Genomic DNA, 25,705 nt, shown 5'->3' on the forward strand with positions numbered 1-25,705 from the left:
ACTGAAATTTTATTTTAATTAATCAATACCAAAAGGTTATACACTCTCTTCCTGTTACAAGGGAGTTTTCCTTCCCACCGTCTCTAAGTGCTTGCTTATAGAGGGTTGTCTCATTATTATTTGTTGTAGTGTCTTCACCTCACAGTGTAAAACACCCCGAGACAGCTGTTGTTGTGATTCGTTTTCTGAATTGAACTGTTTACTAAATAAAATTAGTGCATAACTGAATTAGCCCCACATATTTTTACTGAAGGAACCATCTTTAAACTAATCTGTTGGTTCTTAATAAGTATATCTGGTAAACCATGGTGCTCTGTCACTGGTGTTTGAATCAGGCTAAAAAATGCAGCCTATACATTATTTTTGGCTGCTTTAATGTTTGTCCCTTGACTGCTTGCCTCCCATTTATCCTCTCGTGCCCTGTGATTATTGTGATGTGCTTAGCATCCTGTCATTTGCTGTTCCAGAGGAGCATGTTCTCATGTGCTTGCGGCAGGACACAAGAAGACAATCGGTACAGAGGTCTGTCACTAAGCAGAACACATTCTCGTTGCACTCCACAGCTGCAGAGCAAGAACATGAGTGCTCGCAGTTTATTAACTTAGTTAATTACTGAATGCACAGTTCAAGTGCCTTAGCTTTGTGTACTTTGTGCTTTTAACTGTTAATTTGGATAGACAGCTATGCGGTTTTAAAGGCTGTTTTTAATCTGAAGATCAAATTTATATCTGTTTTTATCAAGCTAATGAAGAAATTCCTACCAACAAGTTTAAACAGCTAATCTCATTCTTTCCTATGAAGACAGGCAGGAGGAAACGTTTTTCTCTTGCCTACCAACGGGGTATTCCCGGAGAAAAGAAAACACATCGTCTGACAGGTCGTGGTACAATCATATCACAGCACCGACCTTTCAAAACAGTGACAGTATAGCTGTCTAGCTTTCTCAGGGGGCCAAGAGCCACTGTTCTGACATGTCCCTGAGTCAGCGGTCTAGAGAGAAGCTGGAATGTGGTCATGACTGTACATGTGTACCCTGTGATGCTCGACTGGGGTACAGAGTGGCAGGATCACTCTGTTTTATACTAGAGTCTTCCTTAAGTTGAATGAGGGAGATAGAGAGATATTGCAGCAGTAGATGGAGCATGAGATGCGATGTGGAATTCTCCACTCTTACAGTACATGCTGTAATATATTAAAAAGGACAATCTAAACACTTCTAATTGAAAACAATGCATTATTCACCTTTATTTACTATATTTTTGGAAAATACTCATAGGTAAAAAAAAGTGGCCCATCTTTTTCATTTCTTTAAACCTTAGGATCACCCACTTTTTTTCTTACCCAAGGCATATGCTTGCAAGTGGATAAATGTGGTTTATGATGGTTCCCTTTGCTGAGAACAAACCTAGGCAAATAGGAGGAGAGTGATTATAAAAGCCTGATCTGATTCTTAACTGAAGAAGACATTTTGTCTCCTTTATGTGGCACACACAGTAATTGTCTGCTCTTTAGTGGAAATCAAAACAAAGCCCAAGGTTTAATAACGATCTGTGTTCATAACAGCCTCTCACAGCAGTACATCCTCAGCGTTTCAGCAAAGTCATATTGCACAAGGCGGACTCATATGGGAAACTTTCACAAAACTGTGTGCTCGTCTCTGAACTATACAGTTTTCATCTGAGTGGGGAGGGAAGACTTTATTGAATTTAAAGAAAAATGATAACATCATGTGGAGACAGTGTGCAGAGAAAATAGACTTTTATCAAGAACTGTTGTTATTGGAGGGCTGCAGTGTTCGCTGACTTAGTTGCAACTTGGTTTGTTTTCTTGTGCTCTTGTCTTAATTCTTCATTTCCAGCCACCCTAGGGATATGACGAAAACAACAAAACAAAAATAGATTTCAAGCATGAAAGAAGAGGAGATTAACAGTACAGGGGAGAATGGTGTTTTATGTCTTCTGACCTTGACCCTTTCTGCAGGTCTGCATGACTGTGTTTTCATTTATGTGAGAGGTTTGTGCTGTGCGCCCAGCAGCTTGTGGTCTTTTAAAGCAGAGTATGGCAAATGCTCTTTGCTTGATATATGCAAAAAATCTATGCATTTTTGCAGTTTTTCAACCCACCAAAGTCAAAAGTTTGTACCTGCACGGTACATTCTGTAATCGCTGACAGATGTGTATGTTTGAGGGTGGTATCATGTTTCCTTGAGGTGGAAGGGGTACAGGCCTAGAAATAGCAGCAGCAGTAGGCAGCTGGGGCCCGTGTCATCATGAGAGGTGCTGCAGCAACCAAGGCCCATCTGGAGGGAACACAGAGCCAAGGACACTGCAGAAGAAGGGGGAGGAGAAGCAAAGATATGATGCAAGGCCCCTATCATTGCCCTTCTCACTGGATATTTGGAAAAGCAAAGACTTTCTGTCTTTAGGTTTCTGTCTTCTTTTGTACTTTCTCTTTCTGTCTGTTAGTTTCTTTCTCTTTCTGACTTTTTTCGTACTTTCTCTTTCTGTCTGTTAGTTTCTTTCTCTTTCTGACTTTTTTCTTACTTTCTCTTTCTGTTTGTCACTTTTTTTTTCTTTCTTTTTGTTTCTTTTTTCACTTTTTCTTTTCTCTTTTGAATTTAATTTTATTTATATAGCACCAAATCACAACAGTAGTCAGCTCAAGGCACCTTATTGCAGGATAAAGACCCTAAAATAACCTTTGTCTCCTTTTCTTCCTTTCTCTTTCTTTTTTCTATATATATGTTTCTCTCTGTCTTTCTCCCTCAGTAAGTCTTTCTTTCTGAGAGACTTAATCCCTGACAGAAATGGAAGACTTTACGTCACCTCAAAGCCATGCTCGTCACCTCTCATCTTACGCGCCCCCCGCCCCCTCCTCTTCCCATCTTCTCACATTGGCCTGCTGGGACAGTGTCAGTGACAGAAGCACAGCCAAACCTAAGTGCTGCGCTGTCTCACCATGAGCAAAGCTGTGCAGACATGAGTACTACCACCACACATTCTGTTGTCCTTTTATCTAACTTACATGTAGGAATGTACAATAGAGATTACAGGAAGAGCTGGTAACAAATCTTTTTTATCTGTCTTGACATTTTTGTGAAATGAGCCATGTTTATACATCAATGCATTTCAGAAATTTACCTCACACTTTGTTGCCTCATCTGGTATTTACTTTGGTAAAATTAAAGAATGGGCAAAAGCACAATAAGGCTTTTTGCTCATCCATTTGTCAATACTAAGATGTTGCTATTTATTTACTGAAAATGTCAAAAGTAAAGTAGATAAGAGTTTTATATCCGCTTTATTACCCAAAGCAATATGTACTTGTATATATCTTTTGCAGCTAACAGAACTTTTCAATAAGAAGACTGTGTAACGAGAAGAATAGCTTTGACAGTTTCAGTAACCATAAATCAGCTGGTAAAACAAATCCAAGTGCTTGTTATAGATTTAGTGTCAATTATATTCGTCTGCCCCTCGCCCCAGATTACTTTGACCACACAGACCTGTGCTCACTTAGTGATCATGTGTGGCTATTTCTGCTTTGTGTAGGTGTTGTTTTAATGGCGCACAGCACTATACAGAGCTGGGAATTTAGTGTACTGGACTCACAGGCTTCAGGCAATCAGGGGCATCCATCATCCCCGCAGTTTATAGTGTGACAGAAGGAGAGAGAGAGAGAGTTGACCACGTAGAGAGAGTTAGAAATACACACAGAGGAAAAAAAGAGAGAGGGAGAGAGACAAAAGGAGACATTGACAGAGCGACATAAACAGACAAAGTGACGGAGCCAGAGAAGTGGGTGTATAAAAAGCATACATAAAAAGAGGGGTAAAATGTCAGTGTAAAAGCATTTGTCTGGAGGTGTGATTCACTCAGACACAGCTCGGCTTCCCCAGTGGGTAAACAGCTGTAATCATAGTTCAGCAGCAGACATTAACAGCCTGTCTCTATACTGCTGTTAACGTGTTGAAGTACTGTGCCTTCATCCTGGATTCCTGTAATTCAGAACTCAAGTGCAGCGCCTGCTGTCACAGACATAATAGTATCAGAAACAGGCGAAGCTACAGTCAGGAGTTTTAAAAAAAAAAAAAAAAAAAAAAATACACACACACACACACACACACACATATATATATATATATATATATATATATATATATGTGTGTGTGTGTATATTAATCTGATTTAATATCATCGTTATGACTCCACAGAGTAGAGTGACATACCTGTGAGACCAAAGCATGCATATGCGATGTTAAATCACCATGAGAAGTTACGTTTTTGCCTTTGATAATGATGACTTGCAAAAAAGAGGAGTGCAGGTTTTGCATGGCTTCAACCTGATCCCAATAATGAGACCACCCTTCGTCCAAATTGATTTAAAGTAAGGACTGCAATGCACCCAAACTCCACCAAGTTTCAAGTAGATCCCATGTCATCATTTGAAAACAAAAAACAGACATACTTATTTACTTAAACAGATTTATGGCGATATGCATGGAATCGTGGGTATTGCAGCAATGAGAATTTCCATAAATGTTGTTATGCCTGTTGTCTATTTATTTTTTATGCTCTCAGTAACTCCTGTAACAGTTTAACCCCAAAGAATAATAGGAAAAGAGAGCACAGCAGACAAATACTAATAAATTTGTCACTGGTAGCAGCCCTTGGGAACAGCATTTCCCTAATCTGACACCCCAGGGGAGAATTTTGGTAGGTGTTAATAAATCAGTTTTGTGATGTGTAAATAATTGTTGGCTTTATACACAAAGAACAAAATTAGGGAGAGATCATTATTTCAAAAATGTAACTTACGTTGATAATGCAAAATGAAATGGTTTCCCATGGTACGACATCCATCTATCCTTCTACCCCACACATACTTTGTTGTCCTATGCAATATATAATAAATTCTTTGTACCCTTTTGTTGATTTAACACACATGTATATCATTTTTGGAGCACTTGGTGAAACGGCTAATGCTAAAGATTTTTTTCTGGCAGTTCACCACACAATCAGTCCTGATGGTGAGTATTCTTGGATTCACTGAAATGTAAGAGAAACTGGTTTAGATGCAAACCCAGTTATGATTAAAATTATTTGAAGATGAATGAGGTTACTTACAAGTACGTGAAAATCTCCACATAGATTGCTACTCTGCTTCAGTCTACAACAGCGTGAAGCAGAAAAATTGCTGAAAAAGAGCAGCAAACGCCATCATTGATTATTGATTGAAAATCTGAATCAAACTGATGAATTGGCTAATGTGATGAACTGTCGAATCCATCCTTCCCTAGCCCTGTATTAGGTTTTCTACCCTCCCTGAAGTACCCCTGTGTAAATGTTTATCTAGCCTCTCCGTGGAGGAGGTGAACGCTTCTTGTAGCTGGTCCCAGAATAGTGGGAGTTCAAGGGAAGGCGGCAGGAAAAGGAGTACTGTGTACTTTGGGTATCAGTTTTCATGGTGAAGGTTTTATCAAAATCAGAATTCTTCAGTTTAGGCTAACAGTAATGTAACTTGGCATGATCAACTCCCATTTGCTTCCCATAGGAGGTCAAGATGCAAATTTAGGGCTCTACATCTGCTTCACAGCGGCAGCTGCCTTTAAGTTCATCAGAGCAAAAACATGTGAGAGGCCAAGGAAAATATTTGGTGAGACGTGGAACAGACACAGAATGTTGTGAGGTTTGCTTTGAGCTACAAGCGCAGAAAGGTCATATTATTGTTCATCAAAGATTCTTCGGTAAATAAAGACTCATTCAATAAATATCTTTGCTTCTGGCATCTATCCTCTTTTTTTGTTGTTTTTTTTGTCTGTCTCTGTGACCCCCTTTGCACCTCTATACCCTTCTTTCAGCCAAAGCAAAAGACTATATTTGGTATGAAAACAGGTTAGGAGTCCACTTTGAGCTTGAATACACAAACCTGGTGTCAAACCACCCAATAGCTTGAAATAATATTGCAGCAGGAAGTGTACGCTGTGAATCCAGTTCATCTCCTGAGATTAGAGCAAAGTCTCTTAACAGGTAGGGTCACAGCAGTTTGTTTGGGGACTCCAGTCAATAAAGATTTTGCAGCCGCGGTGAGGTCAGTGCAGAAATGTTCACAGTATACACCACACTCCAAAGGTTGTAATGCTTGTATAAGTGGCTGTCAGCCATCACAAGTATAATGTCACACTCTGACCCTGTTGCCTTGGTTACCACCTACCGCGTGGCCCTCCAGACTTTCATCAGAAGTGTTTTCTTAAAGCGTTGATAGAATAAGCGGAAAGAGAGAGAGAAGCAGAGACAGAGTTTTGTTCTTGCCAGTCCTTTTTGCCCCAGTTCAAGTGATTGTGGAGGCCACAGGGGTAACTTCTCACTTGCTTTTCAACTGAGAGCAGCCTGAAACCTGTCAGACGTGTCCCACGTGCCAAAATCTACACATGCCCTGCCACCGCGTTGCCTTGGTTACGATTGAACTCGGTCCGCAAGTACTGGAGAATGAATGATAGCGAGTGAGCAGGGCTTCCATTTGTGATCTTACTAGGCGGAACTACGGGTGACCCAGAGAGCCTGTCGTATCTCTGTCTCCTGCATTTTACCAGGAGTGACACTCAAAACCTGCATGTTTGGCAGCAGGAAGCTGACTTGTGTTAAGGGATGAGGACTGGCAAAGGAGATGGACTTGTACAGAAGAGGCCATTTCACGCAACACAGCTTCCAGGAAGTCAGTCATCAGAGATGCCAAAGGAAAGCTGCATCTCTTTCATAGCTGGCCAAACAGAGCAAGCATGCGTGGAGGACCCTCTTGAAAACAATGTCCCCTAACTGATGCCATCTGGGGTGACTTTCATTGTCACAGAGCCTCTCATTTTTAATTCATTTTCCAATTTCAAAAAATGCTTTGGCACTCGGATGTGTAGCCGTTTGTCATGTTTTGGAGACGTAATTTTTGCTCGTTTAATCCCTTTTTAAGCACATAGCAGTTTTGTGCCAGTGGTCATTCGTCATTCTGCGTGGGCCTCTTGTAAAATGGCAATATGGAGGTGACATGAGAAAAACACGCCTTTATGGCAATACTCCAGGCTTTTTCGAAAACAAGCACAGAGCCAAGATAAAGCACAGATAAAGCACAACAGGAAACCAGCACATTTGAAACTGTGTTGTGGGAAATCCACATTTCTGCCTGCATTACCGAGCATTAGCAATGGGGCATAATGCCCTCTGGATGAACAGATAATCACAGCGCAGTGTTATTTAATGTGTACAGTAAGCAGAGTAGGCAATGAGACAATATTATTTCTCCAAATTTGGTATTACACCTTGAGCTAAAGGTTATGATCAAATTTAAGGAAACTCGTAAGGGGGGGAAAAAGCAGTGTTTTGCCTCAGGGTCTTAGATTCATCTTATAAGAAAGTCTGTACACACCATATTTTTGTAAAACTTTCTTTACTACAAAAGCCATGTAATGTCTTGGTAATAGGACACTGATTACTTCCTCAACAACTTCCCCTTTATTCTTTCTTCTGTTGTGACATAGATTTGGAAATATTTCCAGTATACAAGGAGTCGCTCTGTATGACCGTCCTTAGAGTGGACGTTTCATAATAGTCGTAGGTCACAGAGGGTTGATTCCAGAGGAAACAATGTCTGTCTTTCTTCTTTTTAGTTCACGAGTTATAAAATAGGCTAAAATAAAATGCTGCTTCCTTCTCCAATACTTAGAGTGGCCATTACAACCAAAACCAGGTTAGATTTATGTATTTCTTATACTGGAGTACATTTTTCAATTCAAGTACACACTCTGTGCATTTTATTTTCATTAGAGCTAGCAACATTTTTCTAAACTATACTGCAGCCTTTGTGTTGCATCAGGTTTGTGTTCTAAGATGACAGAAGTTGCTCCTGGTACGGTCTTCTGCTAAGAAGAGATGCTCTTCTGCATACCTCAGTTGTAACGAGTGTGTTATTTTTGCCTTCTTATCAGCTCAAAGCAGTCTGGCCATTCTTCTCTAACCTCTAGCATCACGAGGCATTTTCATTTAGAGAACTGACGCTTGGACACTGGATGTTTTCTCTTATTTGGTTCGTTCTCTGTAAACCCTGCAGATGGTTGTGTGGAAAAATCCCAGTAGATCAGCATTTTCTGAAATAGATCAGCCTGTCTTGCATGAATAACCATGGCACATTCAAATTCACTTAAATCACCTTTCTTCTTAATTCCGATGCTCATTTTGAATTTCGCCAGGTTGTCTTGACTAGTGTTCACATGTCTAAATACACTTGAATACTGCCATGTGATAGGCTAATTGGGTAACTGTGTTAATGAGCTGTTGAAAATAATTAAGTGGCTGGTGAGTATAATTTATTTAATGACAACTGAGCTGAGAAAGTAAAAATAGAAAATTAAAATGAAATTAATAAGAAAAGCTACTCTTTTTGTGCCAACTGAGTTAAATAGCGGTTTTCCCATAACACCTAACAGTATTACACATTAAATAAAGACAGACAAGAGAGAGAAGAGTTCTGTAATTCAAAAAGGTCTGTCCCCTGATGCATCTAACCATGCCCATATCACCAGGAAGAGAGAAGAGAATGGGGAAAATCACTTAACCAGAGAAACATGGACTCAGGAGAGGTGCTGCGCTCTGGTTCTTCTCTACGTTTTAATGGATCCGCAACACTCACTCACTTGTTCACAGCTGAAAGAAAAGCATTATTTTGCATTACTTGAATTTTCAGTAATAAATGGTGCTGATTATTCCCTGGCTTGCTGAAGTAGTTAGTTTTTCTTTTCACTTAAACCATGTCAGTATCTTGCATCAAAAAATAATGCACATCCCTCCATTAGTAGCATGTATTAATGTATTATGATTTAAAGCCTACACGCTGGATGAGACATTAATATGTGGATGTTCTGTGGGGCAGCACCAAGTTACCTCCATTAATAGGTAATTTCAGATGACCTTTTCACAAAGTATGACAAAACAGCATAAAATGTCCCAAGAAAAGCAAACATAGTTAACATTTTAATATTCTCTTCATTTGATCTTTTTCTGAACTTTCTGTAATATCACATTATACAAACAATATGTGTGTGGGGATGAGCTTTTATTGTAAAAAAGTCATATGTTTTGCCTTGTGGACCTTCATAGCTATTAGGTATTTTGCCGAAAGACTGGGTTGAATCATATGCAGCAGCTCCAACATTTTTTACTCCCTAAAACCACCCGTGTTCACATTTAGGTTAAAGCTGTTCAATCACATGATAAGAATATGAATTAGAGCTAGCATTCATAAATAACTGATAAAAATCAATTAATCATATATTTTGTTTTGATGAGCCAGCATTGATTACGCAAGTCCTGAGAGATTTTTACATGACCCTTGTGGAAAGAGACTTATTAAAAGTTGCACACAAAGGCTGACAAGTGTAAATGTATTATAGATGATAGCTGGCTGGAGTAGCTGCCTGCCAGTCTTGACTCTCGTGTGAGTAGTCTCTGTGTGGATCCACTGCAGCTTCCTGCATTATCCTTACTCAGGATGGTTAGATTTACAGTGAAACCATTACAATTGAGTTTCAAAGAAATGCATAAGCTAGCACAAAGAAATGTGTAAGCCAGCAGACAGTATATACACATCTGTTTGCCAAATATGTAAAAGCCTCCTCCTTAAAAGTGGAAAAGTACCTGTAACCAGACACTTTTATAAAATGCTGAAATATGGGCAGACTGTAGCTCTCTGACAAGCCGCTGAAAATCTGTGACATGAATCTCAGTCTGGGGACCAATGCTGTATTCTAGTCAAGAATGTCAGGACCCTTGGATCTCGGGCTCGTGTAAAACACAGCCCTGCCCTATCATATAAAGAGGGAATCATCCAAATCGCCTTTAAATGTATTAAACATGTTTAAAATTCGTTGAAAAAGAGTCTGTAACAGAACATCTCTGCATAGAGGCTTTAGTCCTAAATGCCTCCTCATTGCCTGAATGGTCCTCATTCATTAGACCAGCGGAGGTTGTTGCACGACTTGGGGCAGCACTTAAACGCCATGAACTGGCGAATGCTTGTGTTAAAGTAGCGTCTATGGCCACGCAGCTTAATGGACCATACTGGGGGCCGTCCTTCCCCTCTGGCTTTTACAGTAGCAGTATAACATTGTGTTAATGTCTCTATAGCACCCAATAACTTCCATCAGCAAGATCCAGCTCAAAATGCTTATTTGTTGTTGGTACACTATATCCTGCCCACACACACAGTTTCAAATTCTGACCCTGTGACTAAGCCTTTTATTTAAGCCCTGAGAGAAAAGAACATCTCGGTGCGTTTCATATGTTTGTTAAAAGGGGGAGGATGCTTTATTTATTTTTTGTTTTTTGTTTTCCAGCTGTAGTTTCCATTTTTACATGGGTTGAAACCTGGTGATTCAAAATTGTGCTTCGCATATTTCTGTTTTTTCCCAGCGCTTACGGTTTTATGACACCATTGGGCCTCATTTTCCACCATGTAGTGCTGTATAAATGCATCTATTCTGCTTTGAGGGGGGGAACAGATTCCTCCTGTTTTTTATTAACATGAACCCTAAACCTGTCATTGTATGTATTGTATGAATTAGGCTGAACTTTGGCTTACATTTTCCCCCTCCAGTTCTTTAGTGATGAAGAATACAGAACTGGAAAGCTTTCTAAGCACAGCTGCCATCACTCTGCTCCAGTAACCCCTGTGTGGGGTGGCCTCTGACCTCAGTGAAAATCCAACAGGGGCTAAAGGGGACTATTAATGTTAACTAGTGATGTACAGCTGTGCTTCATTCAAGGTGGTTTGCTCTGCACACAATTTGCACATGCAAATTAAATTCGTGGCAGATGGTCTTAAGATTGCATCATATTTTAGATGTTTTACGTGAGGGAGTGAACTCTGAATTAGAAGAGTTTGCAGATACCTGCAGTATTTGCCCTAGGTCTTGTTAAAATGCCATGGATCGGCATGTGTGCTCTCTGTGCCCTGTGTGTCCTGTATTTCTTCTGTGCTCCACTGGCCATGACAGCCGAGGTAACCCATCTCAGAGCTGCATAAGCCAGACTGTCAGCAGATTCAGCCCTGTGTTTCCTGGACCCTGTTGATACCCAATACTTAATGGCATACTGGGAAGCTTTGTTGCGAGCCTGTAATCCAAGCATCTTATCAAACCAATCAGCGCTTTTCCAGCAAGAACACATCTCGACCATGACAGTAGGAAGTTTCACAACATCTGGTGTTGGGTGGGGGCAAGAGGGAGTTGCGTGAAAAGAAAGTGAGAGAACAATCTTGATGTTTTGGCATGAAGTCTTTAGATCGACGCCACATCCTGCTTTTCTTTTGATACAGGTCAGTGAGCGAGCAGTTGGGCAGTCACTGCTCGCCAGCATTTTTGATTGTGATGTTTTGGATGCCAATGTTCATCATTGCACTCGCTTAGTTTCTTTTTTTCTCTCTCACTCTCTATCCAAAACAAACTTCTTTTCTTTCTCTCTGTTGTTTCTATCCAGCCGTCCTTCCAGCCCAGTGCAGCAGTGAGAGGTTTCCACGGCAGTAAGTCAGCAGCCATGGGTCCAAGTCTTGGCTCCAATTGGACCAGTGGTAGCAGTGGTGGTCAAGGGGCCTGGAGCGGGCCTTCTTTCACCCGTGCAAGTCTGCAGCATTATATATCTCACCAACAACAACATGCGCAACACCACCCTCAGTCCACGCACACTAGCTACGCTTACTGCCCAGCGCATACGGCTGTGAGTACAGTAAATTTCCTGTGTCTGCACCTCTCTGTCATTTCTAGCTGCTGTGTTGCAATAATTTCTTTGAATACCAAGAATGCTCTTCTTGTCTCTCTCTCGCTTTGGAGTCGATTGGTTGCAGTTACCATCAGGGAAGCTCTTACGCACGCAGCAAATTCTTTCTCCATCTCCTCCTCCCACTCCTTTCTTTGTCTTCCGCTTTAATCTTTGCCTTCTTTTTCTCAAACCCAAGTATATCACTTCCTCTCAAACCTTCCTCCCCTTCCTGCTCTATCTCTTACTTTGACCCTCTCTCTCCTTCTCACTTCTCTGCAACTTAATTTGTTTTTCTTTCATCCATCCTCTGCATCGGCAGTGCAATGAGAGACTAATTGAGGTAGAGACACTTCTGGATGGCTTCCCTTGTCATTATCCTTGGAATTAATTGCTGTTCTGCAATCCGTCTGATTTGACTTTATTTGTGCTATCTGCCTTTCTAATGTAACGTTTGGGGTGTGACTGGAACTAAGGCACAAGCCAAATTGAGGAATTTTATTATCGTCATGTTGCTGTCACAGTCACAGAGCTGGAAACAAAGATTTGGCAGCTTTTTTTCCCCCCTCTCTGTATTTCTTCCTGTAATAAATGTATTTTACAAGGCTTCACACCAAATCTTTCTCTCATTTTCTCTTTTTTCCATTACAACACTCTGGTATTCTCTCATCTTACATATGCACCACGCGAATTCCCTGCTGCCTACTTGCCTGCATGTTGAGACTCCCCTGAAGCGCCTCCGTGTAAAGAAATTGGATTGGATTTAGATATGATAATCATCACTGTACATCAGCTGCCGGATCCAGCATTCCTTTTATGTTATTTCTTACACACTAAAGGACACATTCATACTTTTTAGAAAGGTGGAAAACGGTTGTTCTTTAAGAGCCCTAACTGTTCTTTGTGTGTGTACGCTTCATTTCAATACAGAAGTCCTGCTTTTGCTTGCAGTACAAAATCGTCGCCATCACTAACAAACACCATCTCTGCCGCTGTTGTCAATTAGACCACTTCTGCTACCTGAGGCAAATAAGAGCTCTGTTTTTGGTTCCAGCATTTGCACAATACTGTTGAAGAACAACAGAGAACATTCCACAACAGACATAAATGCTGATTCTGTTATTGTAGATGCGGCGCCGCTCGATCAGTTGTCATAAGTTTTTGGGAGCATTACGGTCCTTTCTTGTCCTGCTGCCACATCCCACCAGAGATATCAGGCACAGTCATCAACATCTGCACACACAGGACCCATGAGTGTCTTAGTTCTTTTTATGCAACAAACAATTTAAAAAAGAGCTATCATAAAGCCACTTTTGTCCTCCTCTGACTGAGCATGGTCATTGTTTTCCTCAGTGGAAAATAGTGCTGATCTTCATGAAGCGTTTCAAAGCTCGATATCCACCCAGGCAACAGCCATCTGTAGGATTAGTGTCCGTATTCCCTTAAAGGGAGGAAGTTATTATCAGCACACTCCATTCTCTGCTGTGTGTAGCCCTATATGTTCTGCATTCACATACAGTGCATGTATATTAGTGATAATTCGCTTTGTGGGAGTGAGGAGACTGAAATCTGGGTTTTGCATACAGTAGGTCACCAGAAAGTGTAACATTTTGGCATTGGTAGTGAAATTAACTTTAGATTGGACAGGATTTAAAAACAATAGAAATATTATGTTTTTTGGTTTTGTTGGGGTTTTTTTTTTTTTATCATTTGGTTGGCTGTTTATCACTTTGTAGACTGAAGAAAAAAGTGTCAATCAATTTCTAATGGGTTGATTTTTTTTTAATTGCATCATTGTTTAAAACCCCACAAATTTTCAAATTTCCGAAAATGCATAGTAATGGCACACATGATTTTATTATTGTTAAAAAACTGAGAAGATAGATTCACAACAGACCGTTTCTTTTTCTTTTTTCTTTTATTCTTCTTCTTTTCCACTCTATTGCTCTGTATGTGTTTTTGTACGATGTTGCTAAGCCATACTTCTCACACTCCACGTCTAACCTGTCTTGGTTGCTGATCACCACAGGATCATCAAACTCCTGCCCTTATCTTAGCTGGCTTTAACTGCCCTGTTTTCATGGGACAGTGGGGATACTTGTTTGCTTTTTGGCAGTTTTCATTTTCTCCCTGCAGAAGGTAATTTCTTCCCTACTATCATGCTTTGGCCTCAACACTTGGCCTCAAGGAAGATTTACAGTGACTAGAGATGGCTAATCCAGACACTTACAGTAAACCAAAGAATGGTTCCAGCTTTTGAGTCTGCTTTGTGTTTTAAGCTTCTCATAGACAACACATACTATATTTATATGGAATTGAAATCCAGTATATCTCGAAGACACTGAAACCGATACCCCTCTGAAAGTTCGTTTCCCCTGTAAATCCGTCAATTTTTTATTGCCCCTCCAAATGCTGTTGTAATTTCAGGCGTATTAGATGCAAAGAATGCCCAACAGAAAGGAAAGAAAACAGAACTGATAGCTTAGCGTGTGTCTGTCCTTCCGGCTAAGAGAGGTGAGTAAATAAAGGGGGGGAAACAGAAAGGCAAGTTAGGATCCAGCAGAGATCAAGAAGCTTTGCCTTCAGTGGGTTTGTAATTACAATGGAAGGAGATACATTTCCACTTTTAATATGGTGAATACCCCTCAGGGAACCACGGGCTGACAAAACACAGTAAAGAAAGTCACGTAGACGTCAGAAGATGTGACTAAAAAGAGAGTCAAATAGATGGATTCTCCTATTTCCAGCAACTGTGCAATACTAACGCATACAAAGTTCTTTCATAAACTGCAGATTTGCCGTGTGTGTGTGTGTGTGTGTGTGTGCGTGTGTGCGTGTGTGTCCTCTGCCATTGTATTGTTTGACATTCTCACACTACACATAAGGAGTTACAGGGAAATTACTGAGATGGTTAGTGGTTTAAAGCAGACTTTAATAATAAACTTGGACACCGAAACACTTGATTTTGATTATACAGGGTGGGCCATTTATATGGATACACCGTAATAACATGGGAATGGATGGTGATATTAAAGTCCTGTTTGTGGCACATTAGTATATGTGAGGAGGCGAACTCCTCAAGATGGGTGGTGACCATGGTGGCCATTTAGACGTCGGCCATCTTGGATACAACTTTTGTTTTTTCAATAGGAAGAGGGCCATGTGACACATCAGACTTATTGGTAATGTCACAAGAAAAACAATGGTGTGCTTAGCCATTATAGAAGGCTCTCTGTGATAGTGTTGGTCAGCCTGTCCAATATTTTGGTTCCGGTTGAAATATTTCAACAACTACTGGACTGCTTGCAAACAAACACTTAAAACTCTACAATGAAACATAGTGTTAGGCTCCTAAATTTGTTTTTTTTCTCTTCCATTATTGTATGAGACTCAAAGGACTTGAGGTTCTTAATGTTTTATAAAATGTATTGTCAGTGCTGACAGTCATTTCAATCAAGCCTAGAAACCTGTAGATGGAAAATTGATATTTAAACAGTAGGAATATGGTTTGAATCTTGTTTACAGGGTTTTAAGAAGCTTTGAAAGAAACGTGTTTGAGTGAATTAATGTGTTCATAACATTGTTTTGCTAATTACTGTTGAATAACGATGTTATTTCCCAACCCCGATCCACTAGCTGTTCCAGCTGAAAACACCTAATCCTTATTTTGATCAGGTTTGCTACAAAGGTGATCAGGCATATCTGCGTGATGATTGGGCAGACTGAATTGCCATCAAAGCTGGGATTGAAGTAAATGCTAAACGGACTGGTTCTTACATAGTGCTTATAGTGTGCTTGGGCACTCAAAGTGCTTTATACAATTTGCCTCATTCACTCCCATTCTTACAAGCACTTTTCCCCCCCTATGTTTTATGTAAAAACTAATCTAAGTAATGCTTTCTGCCAACCTCAACATCCTTGGATTTTTAAATAGCAAGCAAGCTTTCCTTTTATTTTTTCTGTGTGTGATTGACACAAAACAGAAAAAGAGCATGTGTTTTTAGTCACCTTCTATCCTTACATAAACGCCTTTTACTGTGTGACCTGTGAGCTGTTTCATTTCTGATGGTATGCTTCTTCTTTACATCATATTATGATCAAAGAGCCTCACATCAACATTGCTTTGTTGTCCCCTCAGTTTATCCTGTCCAGATATTATTCATGGTTGTGATAGTGTTTCATTATTTCACATGTAAGGCATTCTTGGGATTGTGGTCTTGTATTTGCCGTTTAACTGTTTAATTGTTTACAACTGGGGGGAATTGAGTTACCAACATGGTCTACTTGAGTTGACTGTGTCCATGTAATGTGCTTATAACCAAGTTAAACTGAATTCATGCAGATATGAGTGCATATGTTGGAGGGAATAAAAAAACTGAGGCCTTTTGCTCCTTTGGTGTTGTGACAAGATATATGTGGAAAGACTGGGGATGCATTCTGAACTCAAGGGTCAGCCCGCATTGCGTCTATATACTGCTGCAGAGTTCATCTCTCTTCATAACATATAGATAGAGACACCTACACACGTGCTGCAGAGGACAAAACCAGCTTTCCTCCCCACAGCTTGGGAATTGTTTTAAGAACTGTTGGAACACATTTTAAAATGTTATGCCCTGCAGTACTAATGCTCTTATCAGGTATACATAACAAGATCCATTTTTTCCCCCTCTAATGAATACATTTGGGTATGTTATCACTCCTTTATCTGAGAACTTGGACATCCCTTTGAAACCTTCAATTTAATCCACTGTTGTTGCCTCAGTAAACTCTGATTGTTACCTCATTAGATGTGCCGAGCACAAACTGGCAAATGATTCAGTCAATACAAACGGGCTAGCAGGGATTCCCGGCACATATCCAGATTCACAAGGTCTAGAAATTCAGAGAAGAGACAGAAGGAGACACTGCAAGACTGTGATACAATAGGCGGTAATCAAAAAGGGTGGAATAGACGGAAAGGAAGATAAAAAGGGAACGAGAGGAATCTGCAAAATGTTGCTCCGGTGTGTCTTTTTAACAACCATGACCAGCATTTAACTTTGATCATGAACCCTTGTGTTTGATATCCGATAACATCATCAATGGAGATTTCAGCAGAATAATGGTTCTCTGCATTTTCACGTATAAACTAGGTGCAGGTGTGCTATAAATTCATCCAGCTCACCTTTTCAACTGTCTGTCTTTGTGAGGGCTGAACTCTGGCACAACTCTTTGTGTTGTGATTAGCTTAATTACCCGCAACTCACAAACATCCATTTATACTGGATGACAGATGATACTGTCATTTAGCTGAATGAATGGCCTGATTTCTGGCAGAGGGTGAGGGTGCAACTGCTGGCTCAGGGCCTGCACAAAGGCAACTGAGCTGAGATTAGTTATTTGTGGATCCACAAAGGAAGCACAGTAATCAGACCTCTGGAAGTGAAGTAACGCTGAAAAGAGTGAGTGGGGAGGTGAGGCAGGGATTCAGATCTGCTGTCATGGAGTCCAAGCTTTTTTCCTCATGGCATGTTTTTCAAAGAAATGTTCCTTCCAAGAGAAAAATAGTTAGGACTTCCTAATAGCAGAGGCAACAGATGCCAATGTGTAAGGAAGTGCATTAGCTTTACACTGCGAGCCTCTTTTATCAGCTCGTGAACGAAGCGCATTGCTCATTCCCCAAATACTGCAATGATTCATCTTTGCCATGAGCTAGAATGGGCTTTGTCTCAGTAATTAATTTAGCTCTCGGGACAGCAGTTGGAATGAGTCGTGTCTTCGAGGCCTAATTAAAAGAAGATTGTCAAACATATTCTAGGTCACACAGCTCAGAATCTCCAGCCATTAAAGGGATGTTTTTAGGCACTCCCACCTTGTCCTTGGTGGACCATTTTGCTGGCTGATAGAGCATGGGCTACACAGAGAAAAACAAATGGTTTTATTTGCCATGTTGATTTCTTCAGGCAGCACTTGAAAATTGAGACACTTGATGTTTTGTTTATTATTGGCTGCTTGAGTCAATAACTCAATCCACTTATGGGTTTGTGCCCTGCGTGGCTTCTTCTTTGCCTTCGCCTTTGTCTGCCGTTGGTTTGTTTGTAATTGTTAAGAGAACAGAATTCCTTTCCGTGGAAAATAGACACACAATTAGCTTCCTATACTCAGATAAATGAGAACGTTACTGTGCATGAGGTTCGCGGGTTTAGGATCACTGTCTCTACAATAACAGTCAAACAGTGGCTGGAAACACTTTTTTTATTGGCACCACATTCATCATAATGTATCAGCTGGAATTGTCATTTTATTGAACCAGTCAGACTGACAGGCATGAAGCGTTATTTTATCTGTCCTCGTAATGAGAATCATTGACTTTAGTTACAGGCGCAGAATATCTCTAAAAGTGTACACACACTCACATATGCGCACACACACAGGTTCTCAACAATTAAGTGCGAGCTGCCGGGCTTAGTGCCTGTGTCCATTGTAAGCACTCTAAACCTGTTAGACTGTGACAGACCATTAAAAGGCTGCCAAGACTTCCTTAATTTGCTTCAACGGTGCACACTGAGTGCCATGAGTGTGTCTCTCTCTATGAATGTGCATTTACTTCTTATGACACTCCTTAGCTCCAGCCTCCCACGACCGTATCCGCTGCCGTCGCACTAACATTTACAAACAGTCGAATTTACAGCATCAACCCTACCAAGTCATCGCAGTATCTCTGCTTCAATTTTTAGTATGGAAATAACACATAACGGCCAATTTGTGTGTGTTTAGGCAAATCCATTAAACCATAAAACTGCTGTCAGCATTGATGTATTTTCATGCTGAATATTTTCTGAAAATTGTTACAAGCAAAACATACACATCAGTAATTATCTTTGCACTTGAGCCATTTCTACTATAAATTGAAGCTGCCGATCCCCAGCGCTTGTCAGTTCACATATTTCCGATATATATAAATGCCTGCTGCATGCATGTAGATGTGTTCACATTTGAAAATGTTAATCATTAGTTTTTTGTTTTTGGGGCATTGGGATGTGGATTTGTCCTGGTAGACAGTGCCAGTAGAATCTGGTAAAAACTGTCAGGGAAGTGGAAATTAGAAATTACACACCTTACAAATTTCACATCTTTTTTTTCACACATTGAAATCAACAGGATAAGCCCAGGCTCCCACACTTTTTTTTTTAAAATGCTCTGTTTCCCGTCGTTTGTTATATTTGACTCGTATAAATAGGTTTCCACAGAAGCGTCAAGTACAGTTTTGTCTGTAATGCACAAAAGTTGCTCATTTTAACTAAGGCAGAACATGAATTTCTCTTTAAATACTTCTGCAGCTGGCTGGATTCTAACCAAATGAGCATGGTCACGATGACAAAGCACTTTGTTTACTAGTGCACCAATCCAATTTAGAGGGAAACCTTTTGCGTTTGACACTTCTGAACGAATGCTTTTTGGGTGGATGTTTCACCTAGAAGGCATTTCCTGTCGTGACCAGAGCTTGGCTTTCTACACCATTAGGAATTAAAGGCTCGGGCCACAGGATCTTGAAAACCCAGACCACAGGAATATCCAGAATCTGACAGCGCTTCCAAGCCTCCGTATGTTTCATTTCCTATTTCACAAGAGCGGGCGGTCCATGTAAATTCCTGGCTGTGGTATACCACCACTCTTCATTTAGCAGCGGTTCATGGTTGATATTAGATGTTGAACACAATGGGGGATGTTAGAAGGTGGATTAGGAAGGGTGCTGGCAGATCTTACAGGGATTTAAATGGGTGCCTTCTCTTGTTCATATCATGTGGACTGTCATATTTACATGCCATTGCTGGCTTAGTGTTGTTTCTTGGCCGTGTTTCATGGCAATTCGTAGCGTCTCATCTGTGAAATCACTGTTCAGAAAATCAGTTTGCACCTGCTGCTTTCTGTTCAGGTGATTAGTCAATGACAGGTCAGAGCAAGGAACTATAAATCACACATCCTGAGCTGTGGATGTGGCCTTAATTCATCATATTTCACTCTTATCATGCCTTTGTTGCAGCTACACATGCATACTTATATGCACACACACATAACTGACATCCATGCACAGATGGGCTTTCTTATATGGCTGCCTGGGGCTGTAGGATTGGCTTTAAAAACACCCATAACATCTGTAAAGTATTATGACTGATTATACTGGTCCTTCAGTGCAATCATGCAATATGGGCCTGAGCAATGGTTGAACGTGAACCGTATGGGAGGAAAACGAGGCGATAAGGTCTCTGTGATTCGAAGCCGCGAGGCCCTCGGCTACATCCACACCCTTTCATATTAACTTACTTTATTTACATACAGGCATGGGCCTCACTTTAAGTAAGTATGGAATTTGATCATGTGAATAATTACAAACATGATCCGATATGAACTACACTGAAAGTATGAGCATCAGAAAACACAAGTACACTAAAGTCATGATCACTGAAGCAAATGTAACATGCATTTTCCCTCAATAGGAAGATAGTAAAGATGGTTATGTGGCAACACCTTTGTTCAGATTAGGGTTATTAAGTTTGCTGTAGACCTGACCACGACTATCATGGTGATGATGTCAAATATCAAATCAAACCAAAAAGTGGGCATGTGCATCAAATCGAGCCACACTGAGCCGTGTTTAATTTGTCGCTGTTTTTGAAGCAGGAAGTAAATTTAAGATGCAGTATGATATACACAGACATTTTGCATACATTGTGGTGAAGTGCACCATACCACAAACATCAGATAACAGGAAAACCCATATACCGCACATGCATGTAAGAGGTATGGTGCGCTTTGTCCTCAAGCTAATGTTGTGTGTAAGCTTGAAAGTTTGAGGGCTCTGTGTAGTATCTGTATCTGCAGCAACACTGATTTCCTGGGAAGATTTCTTTTTTTTAAATACTAAAAATGATCTCTCATGTATTCAGGAGAATTTAATTTAACCAAGCTAGTCAGTCGTACTGGTACCTTTATCCTTTGTTTCTGTAGTCAGATGAGACAAAGTTGCAGAGTTTTAAAAGAAACTTAGGCTGTTTGATAGTCTCGATATCTTGTCTCCAGACAGATTTTCAGCTCCTCTTCCATTACCACCTCCTGACTATTCCTGCATATTTTTCTATAAAGCCAGTCCTCACTTGTCCACCAGGTGGCTGGAGTCATTTCTTCAGTACACCTGTGGATTGTTTGTAAATCAGCCCTTTTGGGAAGTAAGAAGTCATGGGTTCCTTGATTGACATTAACGATGACTCATGTTTACGGTGGCCCTGAGAGGCAAATAGGAAAAAACAAATTTCCAAAAGCACAAGGGAAGTGTTTCTGGGGAAACAATAACCCGACAGACCAGTTGTAGGAACCCAAAACGTGCTAGGTGTGTTTTATCATGATCCATATAATACTGATGATGTATTTTTAGGCTAATAGTTAGGCTAACAAACTTACCTCTCATCTTTTCTTTCCTCACAAAGCCGATAGATCCTCCACTTCTTTTAAGTGTCTCCCAGCGCAATTCTTAGCATATTTTGGTTCCTGCAACTGGTCCGTCGGGTTATTGTCTCCCCAGAAACACTTCCCTTGTGCTTTTGGAAATCTGTTTTTTCTTCCTATTTCTGTTTTTCCTATTTCTGTTTTCCTTTTTCCTATTTCCATTGTGTTTTGTGTGCTTTTGCAGCGTTTTTCTTATTGCTGGTGTTTTAAGTTGCAGTCCCTTTGGCCCCTCAGGGCCACCATACACGTTCCTGCAATGAAATAATTAATTATAACTGTAATTACTGTAATTAAGATATCCACCAAAAAAATCAAAATATAGTCAGATTTTGTTTGCATTGATAACAAACTACATTAACTTAGTCTTTCACTAGAACCCCCTGCAGCCGTAGGCCATGATGACTGTCATGCACAGTATATAGGGGTTGCTGTAGAGCAGGTCATCCACTACTTGGTCTGTTGGTGTTTCAGTAACTGGCTGCTCCAGTCTGCATGCCAAAGTATACTAGACTCTGGATGTCTGGAGTTTTGATCTCCTCCATACCTGCTTCATACCCTGGAGGACGGGGCTGTGGCTCCCCACACTCCCTAGCAGATCGTTACATGGAGAAACCTTTGGAATGCAAGCATGCTGATCCACACAGGTATGCACACAGGTGTACACACGGGTATACACACGGGTATTCACAGACGCGGACTACAGCTTTCTTGGCTGCTGCCTCAAAGCACATTGTGCGCTGTCTATCTTACGTGCTGCACAATATCGTTTATTACTTAGTATCTACTGATATTTACTGCTAGCTAGTTTATTGTGATGGTGCCGTTTTTTTTTTTATTATGTTGCTCTTTGTTGTTTGCTTTCTCTTCTGTTTTTTTTCTCCATACAGGTGACCCAGGTGTTTTGTTTTGTTTTGTTTGGGTTTTTTTTTCTTTCTTCCCACCCTTCTCACAGTCTCTTCTCCCCTTTGGTTTTCTTTCTCTCCCTCTCTTTCTTTCATTCTTTCTCCCTGTCCTATCCCCCAGTCATGTCTGTCCCGTTTGTAGCAACTGAAAATAAAATAAATTCATAATTGTAATAAAGGTCAATCAAATGGACCAATATGGCAAGGCCATGATGATCCACTTGGTAAAATAAATCCGCTTGGCATCTTTCTTGGCCTTAAGACAACAATTCTGATGGCTAAAGATCCAAACGGGACACAAAAAAACCCAAAAAACCAAAAAAAACAAAGTATACTAAACCCCAGGTTTCTCTCTGGTGTGTTCATTAACATGAATGTTAGCGAGAAAGCACTGAGCCATAGAAAAAAAGGGTTTGTATGAATGTGTGTGAATGGGTGAATGGGGTGTGGTATGAAACTGATAACCAGTCCATTTACCATATAGCTTTCTGACTGATGTTGATAATGTAATAACCAGTGCAGGATTTCAAGTTTACTATGTGGCTATATTCCCTTAGCCTCGTCTCTTAAATGATACATCACATGAATCTATTCAACAGAAAATAAAACATGAAAAGATAAAATGGCTGAATCCATGATTCAGTGGTTGTGTGAGGTTTTGCCACTGAGCTAAGCTGCTGGAGCGTTTTGATTTATTTAAGGGGAGCATTGTTTTTGAATGTTCCTCTGAGTGTTGTTTTGGCAGCGAAATTGCACTGCTCGAACAAGTCTTGTTGGAAGACAAAGCTTGACGGTTCACTTCCTAGTTGGCTCTGTTAAGGCACATACAACGACAAATGCATAAAAGCCACATCCGATTGCACACCTTGTCACCGTTGTAAACTAATGGAGTCAAAAAGCAGTATGAAAAGTTATCAGTTAAGTTCACCTATTCTCAAAATGTGTTTTAATAGCATTACTGTATCACATTCTTCAAATACTCTCAAACAGTAAAGGATTCTTGTATGAACAATAGAAAGATAGAACCCTCCATTCATTCTCTCCCAATAGCTTTGGATGTGTGAAAAGGTGGGAGGCTTGTTGGAGCTGCTTTGCTCCATTTAGTTAGTGCACTTTGATGACTTCAGTACTTGTAATATAGAGGCGCCACCAAGGAAGCAATCTCAAAGTGCATTGCCCTGAAAGTCTTACACTCGCTGATATCAAATGTTACCCAGTGGAGTTGCACCATAAAGGGAATGTTCTTACTCATCTACTACATGGTTTCTAGCACCTCAGTGCCATCTGCTAGTATTAAACCCTACAAACCCCACGATAATGGTCGATGTGTGGGTCTGGGTGTGAATGGACATCCATCTATTTTTGCACTAGATACCTTTTTGGGGATGTACCATGCTTCTCGCCCACTGTCAGCAAGGATAGACTCCAACAGTCAATTATAATAATTGTTTGGTTAAGTGGGAGATTAAGGAAATCGATGGATAGATGTTCAGTGTGATGTACTGTATGCCGGAAATATGTGACACATTTTACATTGTGACCATGATGTATGTCCAGCATGCCAAGTGTGCTTAAACACATTAAAATTGCTGAAGCTGCAGTGGTTACTTGAAGGCATATCAGGCTTACTAGAGCGCATGAATCCATTAATTGTTCAACAGTCTTTAATAATGCATTTGTTGTACCATTTAGGAGAAATTAAATAGACAAAAAGTGTCAAGTTCCTAAGACTTAATTAGCAAGAAACTGTTGTATTAACAAGAAACAAAGCCTAAAGAAAAACATGTTGTACTACGTATCAGCAGTTTATAAGTGTCAGCCACTCGGCTTGTCCTCACTCATATGATGAGGACAAGGCAATTGATTTAACATTGATTTGATAATGATTAATACATTAAGGGTTATTTAAACCAGCGCTAACATGTTTTTAGCCTAAGGGTAAGCAGTAATGAGCTGTAAACTAACATATTATCGCCCGACAAGTAAATCTGGAGAATTTCACCCCTAACTGTTGCCCATTTATGCACCCAGAATACGTAGAGCAACAGCAAATTCATTTGTATTCTACTACTTTTAGCTGTGTTCTTCATTATCTCTCATGTGAAATGGTCCACTGTGTTCAAAAGCTAGCCACTAACTGTATGTCTGCCAGTGGTTGCTGGGCAGGGAGTTATAGTAGTTTTATTATGAAAAGAGCTGCTTGCTGCAGCCAAAAACAATGCTCTGAGAGTGGTTGGATGCTTACACAGTAAAATGATGTGCTGGAAAACCAAAACAATAAGCTGAAAGGCACTGTACAGCCCTGCACAACTGAGAGCAACTAAATGTCAGGTAATAATTTTGAGTCCGTCACTGTATCATCCCCCTTTTTTATTCACACAAATAGCCATTTGACCTACTGTTGGTTAAAAACCCACTGCAGTAGTTGAAAGCGTGCACGTTAATGCAGCACAAACATATTCCAGTTATGTTTCGTGTAGTTGCCCGTTTGGTCAGGGTCAATGACTTTCACCTTTTTTCCATTTAAACCACAATATGGAAAGCATAGCAATTGTGCTATTTGGCTCTGTGTGTGTTTTTATGTTAAAACAAATGCATGAGTAAAATGACCTGTCTGTTCATGCAGTGTTATTTAGTCCTGAAGTTGTCTCTTCAGCTCTCCCTCTCTGTTTTCTTTGTCTCCTGGGCTTCATGCTTTGCATGCACAGGATGAGACACCGGGGGAGGTTAAGAGAGGAGCTGGAATGGAGTTCTGCTCCATTTACCACCCTGAAATATTCCTCTTAGAACGACACACTCTGTTTTCTATCTCTCCTTACTCTCAGCACCGTTTCTCACTCTGCTGGTCCCCTCCCTCTCACTTCTCAACTCTGTGACATGTGGTCATTTCACTTCATTCCAGGATGGCTTAGCAGTACTTTAAAAATTTGCTGCTGTCCTCCCATCCCATCCTGCTCAATTGCAGGCAGCATTGAGCTTCATAGGCAGGCCAGTACCTGGCAGCTATAACTCTTTTCCTAATCACAAGTCTCTCTCTGTGCCAGGGGCAGAAGCTTTATCTGTTGCTTCAAAATTTTAGTTTTCTGCTGGTATTACCCCAACACGGGCGCCCGTGAACACCACTTACCATATCCACCCATCAGGCACAACGTTAAAACCACTGACAGGTGAAGTGTGTAATGTAGAGCGGTTTCCTCTAGCATTACGATACACATTTCTGCGCCTTACAGACCTCTTAGTTATTGTTCCAGGAACGCCTCCTAACTCCCAGTCTGACTGAGCATCTGGGAATGTGCCCAAACAAGCCACATTCACAAATGCCTAGTGCCGGGTGCCAGACACTGCAGGATAGCCCCAGACATCTCGTGTCCAGTGCCCCGAGGGGTTAGAGCCGTTTTGGCAAGCGTGAGTCAAACACATACTACATGTAGTCGCAGATACTAGCACTTTCTTGTTATATGGTTTCATCCTTTGGATAATTTTAGTGTTGTTGTTTAAAAAAACAGAACCTCTTAGACACTTAGA

General features: G+C 40.6%; 1 protein-coding gene across 2 annotated transcripts in view; it reads left to right on the forward strand.

The window, feature by feature from the left end:
- The window catches only part of LOC309698512 (RNA-binding motif, single-stranded-interacting protein 3), a 296,725-nt gene that overhangs the window by 59,359 nt on the left and 211,661 nt on the right, over positions 1 to 25,705 (forward strand). For both annotated transcript variants that reach the window (XM_082521018.1, XM_082521020.1), the window contains exon 3: positions 11,520 to 11,756. In XM_082521018.1, coding sequence (XP_082377144.1) covers positions 11,520 to 11,756 — 237 coding nt within the window. The remainder of the gene's footprint in view (positions 1 to 11,519; positions 11,757 to 25,705) is intronic.

This window comes from Aulonocara stuartgranti, assembly GCF_965226115.1.
Source record: "Aulonocara stuartgranti genome assembly, chromosome: 22".
NCBI classification, from domain to species: Eukaryota; Metazoa; Chordata; class Actinopteri; order Cichliformes; family Cichlidae; genus Aulonocara; species Aulonocara stuartgranti.